The sequence below is a fragment of the Merops nubicus genome, unplaced genomic scaffold (genome assembly GCF_000691845.1).
Source record: "Merops nubicus isolate BGI_N331 unplaced genomic scaffold, ASM69184v1 scaffold35773, whole genome shotgun sequence".
Lineage (NCBI taxonomy): Eukaryota > Metazoa > Chordata > Aves > Coraciiformes > Meropidae > Merops > Merops nubicus.
In genome coordinates, this window is record NW_008598853.1 from 179 (window position 1) to 6,362 (window position 6,184).

The 6,184-nt window shown below is 36.4% G+C and overlaps 1 protein-coding gene across 1 annotated transcript in view; it reads left to right on the plus strand.

Moving 5' to 3' along the window:
• The first annotated feature begins 647 nt into the window (after positions 1 to 647).
• Positions 648 to 6,184, plus strand: part of CEP120 (centrosomal protein 120kDa) — a 34,564-nt gene continuing 29,027 nt past the window's right edge. The window contains exons 1-5 of the mRNA XM_008937203.1: positions 648 to 799; positions 1,711 to 1,825; positions 1,937 to 2,078; positions 4,228 to 4,376; positions 5,567 to 5,764. Coding sequence (XP_008935451.1) covers positions 672 to 799; positions 1,711 to 1,825; positions 1,937 to 2,078; positions 4,228 to 4,376; positions 5,567 to 5,764 — 732 coding nt within the window. The 5' untranslated portion in view covers positions 648 to 671. The remainder of the gene's footprint in view (positions 800 to 1,710; positions 1,826 to 1,936; positions 2,079 to 4,227; positions 4,377 to 5,566; positions 5,765 to 6,184) is intronic.

The window sequence follows — 6,184 nt, forward strand, 5'->3', positions numbered from 1 at the left end:
TATGTAGTTTGCCAGGGTAGCTTTAAAATAAGATGCCATCCTCTGACATGCACGTAGCCCCTCTCCACACTGTGATACATGTAAATTAAAGAAATGTCCAGTTCATTTTGTCATTTAAATTGCTAATCACAATACTGGCTAGTTCTTTTACAGTCATCTTTAGAAAAAGAAATAAAAACTTGGCATTAAAAGTAGTGATTTTTTTTTTTTTTTTTACAAAAAAAAACAGTTGAAAAAAACACCTTTTGCTGCTTTCATTAGCTTGGTTTTTGCTGCTTTCATGTGGGACAGAGTTGAAATCTGCAGTGGAGGCAAAACATGCAGTCACTGTCTCTCACCTGTTCACTCAATCTGTTCCCAGTCATGGATATCTCAATTCATACTAGTTGCTTAGTCTCTTAATTTCTTTTTTACTTAATGTCTTTCTATTTCTGGGAGCTTCACAAATAATCTGTTTCATATGATGCTCTTCTTCCTTCTCCATACTGGGAAAACTTTTTTTTTTTAATAGGAAGAGCATAGCATTACAGTAAGCACAGGCAAGATGACACAGGAAATGTATTCTGACATAATTGGTTTATAGCATAAGTCTGAGCTCTCCATTTTTTACTGATGGCATGTGGCAATTACACTCTCTTACAGGGCGCTATTTTCCCAAAAGACCCAAGCACATGGTCATAGTTGAAGCAAAGTTTGATGGTGAACAGTTGGCTACTGATCCTGTAGAGCATACTGATCAGCCAGAATTTGCTACAGAATTGGCTTGGGAGCTTGATAGGAAAGCACTTCACCAGCACAGGTAACGTTATAAAGTTAAATGTAATTTGGAGATAGAGATTAATTTTCTTGTCTTTACAGCTGCTGAAATACAATTTTTGCATTACTGTCATCTGACTTTTTTTTAAGGAACATTTAGCTGTACACTGATCTACCGTAATGTTGCCATAACAAACGAAAGTAGTATGTGGCAAGATAACATGTTTAAAAATTCTAAATGGTACGTTTTTTACACAACTGAAAAAAGCCTCAACACCTTACAATAAATTAGTAATGCTGTGGTTCAAACACCGGTTTTAAGCTTTGTGCATACTGTGACACACAATTAGTTCAAGCATGATAAGCCTTCATAAATTTTTTTAAAATATGCCCAGTTGCAGAGCTGAGAGACTGAATAAGATTTCCCTAAGTGTAATTTGGTTTTAACTGACAGATTACAATGTTATCTCCATATTTTCTAAGTAGTTAAAAAGGCCATGTTGTCTTTGAATAAAATAATTTGAGAAAAATGCCTAAATATACCTTATGCTTGACACCTTATTTATACCTTTAAGTATTGTTAGGTGCTTTGCACAAAAGTCTTTTTCGTAAGTCCTGTTTTTAAGATACTGTTACAGGTGAAATGCCAACTTTGTGTGAGGTGCAGTGCTTATTTCTTGTACGTTGATGAGATTGAATATTTGTCACTAACGTCTCTTTAAAAGCACTTGAGACACTGAGTCTTCGATACACTCCTTTTACAAAACTAAACCACTTGTTTGTTCTGTTACTTGGCGATGAATTTTTTAGACATTGAATTTTAACTCAGTTTGTGACCTACTAATGCTAGTTATGTAACAAATTTTGTAGGATTTGTATGCTTGAAACTTAGGAATTCTTTTTGTTAAACTAGTTGCAGAGAGAGCTTGGATTTCAACTGAGTTATTCTTTCAGGCTGCAGCGTACACCTATCAAACTCCAATGTTTTGCATTGGATCCTGTATCTTCAGCTAAAGAGAATATAGGCTATGTTGTACTTGATTTAAGAGCAGCACAGGAGAAGAAACAGGTACGTTATGGGGTTTAAACACTAGAGCAAGTCTACTCTGTAAGAACGTTATTTTATTTTACTACTTTTGTAAAATGTTTTTGGGCTTTATTTTTGTTTTTAATCACGTAGGCGCCAAAATGGTATCCTCTGCTTAGTAACAAGTACACTAAATTTAAATCTGAGATACAAGTAGGTGTTGTGTTGGAGACTGATTCAAAACCACTGGTTGATGGTTTCAAAGCAAAGGAGGCACCCCCTAGAGAAGGGAAGGGTAAGTAACATAATATGACTCACTTTTCAACTAAAAATGCTGTTGTGCCAGATAAACATATCACTTGTAAATGTGTCGGTTTAAGTCTCAAGAGAATTGTAATTTCATAGTATTTCTGATGCACATCCTTTACAGCTAATTAATGTACCTTGGGATAATAGCTTTTCAGGAATGCTTTACTGTGGTAGTTTTGTGACTTTCAGGTGGGCAGAGTTGCAAACCAACTGATCTTTAAAGTCGGAATCAAGGAAATCAGGGACTTAGTTTACTGCTGTGAACATCGTACTCATATTTCAGGGCTTTAGAAAGTTCTGGCATGAAAGAAATAAGAGAGGAATTGTTTTACAGAATGCAACTTCAGTAGTTTGGCCTTGGAATTACTACGTGGTGAAATATCTCATTTGTTGGGTAGGATGCATCTCTTTTCTAATGGAAATTTCATGTAATCAGAATCGTTCAGTACTTAAATTATGTCATATTGATATATTCTTGTAATAACGTCTACTTTAAGTTAACTACTGGAACTCATTCCACTTCTGCATTCCCATGTACTTTCCTCTCAGAAGTAATCGGTGAAATGTGTCAAAAGCATTCTACAACTTCAATGTTAATGCTAGTAGCTGTCTTTTTATACTGTGCATTGGCAGTCATCATTTTTTACCTGGGATTCAGTAATGCAAATTAGTAGCTTAAGAGAAACCAACCGTTAAAAAACTTGTTTTGGAAAAAAGAAAGACCCCTTCAAACAAACAGATTTACCTCCCTTCTCATCGCCCACCCAAAAGCTTATCTACTTCATTTCTATAAACTGAGCCTGTGTTGCAACTAGTGGCTTTCCTCCTACTTAATCTTACAATAATACCTCATGCCCTTGCTCTGAGGGTGACTTTTTCCTAGCTCTAAATTCATCATCTGCTTATGACCTGTGGCTGTGGCTTTCTGAAAACAAAGTGGTCAGTGGCAATGTTTTACAACATTTTTGGCTCGGACTTCAGTGACTTGGCTGCATTACATTAAGGGAGTATTGAAGTTCCAGTGTAACCCCTTTACTTACTCCATCCTTTCAGGCTCACAACAAAGCATAGGAAATTTTGCATACTGTGAAATTTGTAAAGGAGGCAAGGAAGTACTGCAGAGGATTTGTTAATATGCACTTGCCTTGTAGTCTTCCTGCCCACAAGCTCTTCTACGTTTCATGATGCTTGCGGAGGACACAAAATATCCCTTCTGCTTATTCCCGTCACTGTCTTCCAGTTCATGCCTTCTGGGGAATAATCGCTGCAAATAAGTTTGCCAGCTTTTCCCTTCTGTCAATCTGGGATTAGTGAATACCATACTTGGGTAGTGGAGGAACACAAACGCAGATTTTCACAGGCTTAATGTTCCAAGCATTGAGAATGGCAAAGCTAGACTACACGGTTCTAGTTTAGTCAGATAGAGAGGATGCTTTCCTTTTAGGATTCATACACTTCTGTTTCATTTTCTTTTTTTTTTTTCATTTTACTGACCTAAGTGGTCTAAAGTTTCCAGTATTTTAAATGGAGCAGCTCGGTTCACAGCAAAAAGTGCTAAGTATTACTATTCTGTGTAACCTGAGATGCTTTGCAATCTGTTGGATACTGGCACTGCAGAACAGGAACCAGTAAACCAGAATACTGACAGTGTGTTATGCACTGAAAACTTCACATGAAAAAAATCTTTAAATGGAACGTTTCAAAGGTCTAGTGGGATGAGACATCATTCTTCTTTCAGTAACTGAACAGGTTGTCATAAGCAGTTACTGTCTCTGTCTTGCATCTCCTTTAATGAGTGAAATAAAGAAACATCATGATAGACAGCAACAGAAAGAAATAAGGTTCCGGTCACTATGTTACTCACTGTAACATTAAATAAAAATATGCACTAGCATTCTGTCTAGTGTAGTGTTCAAAGTAACATCTGTGCCCACTGAATAGAAATTTCAGAACATTTTGTAGCTCTGCGTATCTGTATTGGGGGACTTCTTTGTGTTGAAGTACTTTGGAACCAAGCATAAAATCTTTATGTGTAATTTTTCTTTTCCTAGTTGTAATAAAGATAAAATTACAATTATGTGTAAGATTCCTGCAGCAATTAGTAAGGTCACATTAATCTTTTTCTTCCCTCTTAGCTTCTGCCCTTCTTTCTAGACTAGACCCTAAAACTCTTGTGCCAGTCTTGAATGAAGATGAGGGCTATCATCAAATTGGACCAGCAGAGTACTGTAGAGACTACTTTGTCTTGTCTGTAACCATTGCATTTGCCACACAGTTGGAACAGGTTTGTTTCCTTGTTATGAGTAGTTTTTAAGAACTGCTATCTTCTATTTGTGGTTTTCCCCTCACCTGCATTTTCTGGTTGGGATTTTTTATTATCTTGTTAAGTTTCTTGTAATAAATAGCCTTGTACCATATTGGATTAATATGCATTAATTTGAAGTGTGAAACTTGGTGTAGCGCTTACATGTCAAATTACAGATGAAAGATCAGAGTTCTGGAGCACTGAAATTGCATTGACTTTAAATAATGCACTTCTGTCAAATGGATTCACTTGTATTACCCATACACATAATTTTTATATTATAATATCAGTCTTCAATGTCGTGTCTATGTGCTGAAGTTCAAATGAAATGCCTTTTAGATCTGTAAGATGTATGGAACAGAAGAGTTTGTATGTTGCTTAAGGGAAGGACTTACTAGCTCTAAGTGCCATGCTCGTACAGTTATTTCAGCTTTAGACCTCAGCTGCTGTGTTTATGCTGTACTGTACCACACTGATACACATTACCAAAAATATAGGTGTGCCCAAGTTACCATGAAAGTCACGACACTGATTTTTAATTGCTCTATAACTCATAATGTATGATAAACTCTCCTCAGTCTTGTAATCTTTTTTTGGAGAAAATAATTTTCCCTGTCAGAATTACAGGGCCTTGTGAAGGAAACTTACTGTGATCACTCCGGAGTAGCTTGTGCCTTTTTAAGCATTGAACTCACGGTTGAAGTGACTACAGGATGAAGTAGATGTTTCTGGTTGTTCCAGTCTTTTATTCAGTCACATAAGTTATGTAATAACTCGGTCTCTAATCTGCATTGTCTCTTCACACTACAAATATTTTGTGGTGATACTGCTTATTTCTGAATATTTGTGCAGCGTTTGACATTATTGAATATATGACATCAGTTCCAGCCTTTGGTGCTGATAAATCTTACAAGATAATTCAAAATAGGTCATTTTGCAAGCTATTGGTGCACTTGTAAATTAAGATTATTTTTTTAAAAAAATCCAGTTTGAATACTAATATAAGGTGGCTTTTTATTTTATGTGTAGTGTGAGATAGGATTTAGGTCAGCTGCTCAGTAGTCTGAGATTACTTTAAGCTCATTAATTTCCAAGGTAATGCTTAAGTTTTACTGTAACTGTACATTAATAATAGAGGTAACATTCTTTTCTCCTGCATCTTTTTTTAGTTAGTTCCTAGTACTATGAAGCTTCCTGAACGACACCCTGAGTTTTTCTTTTATTACTCATTACTGGGAAATGATGTCACAAATGAACCTTTCACTGATTTAATTAATCCAGACTTTGAGCCAGAAAGAGCTTCAGTTCGAATACGTAGTTCAGCTGATGTTCTTCACGTTTACCTTTGTGCACAGTCAAAATTGCAGGTAAGCTGTTTCACCTCGGATATGAATGAAAATAAATAACGACAATAAATAAAATATGGCTCAGACTGAAACTGGAAAACATTCTTCTTTCCAAAGCTAGATTGTAATACAGTATTTTGCTTCAAATATAAGTTGATTCTCTTGCTAACCTAAGGGAAACCGTAGCAGTAAGTGCCCAGCTCAGATGGAGTGCAGTTTCTAGTACAGTTGCTATAGTGACCTAGGTTACACATCATGGTAAGAGGTATTGCTGAAACATGATATTCCCAGGGAGATAGCGTGGCATTAGCAAGGGCTGTGAGACCTGCTCTTCTATCAGACCATCTGCAACCCACAGTCCTGGTTTGTGTTGTGTGTGATAACCTCACAGCAGCTGCTCAGGTCACTCTTGCCTAAGTTCTAGAATCACTGTCCTCAGCA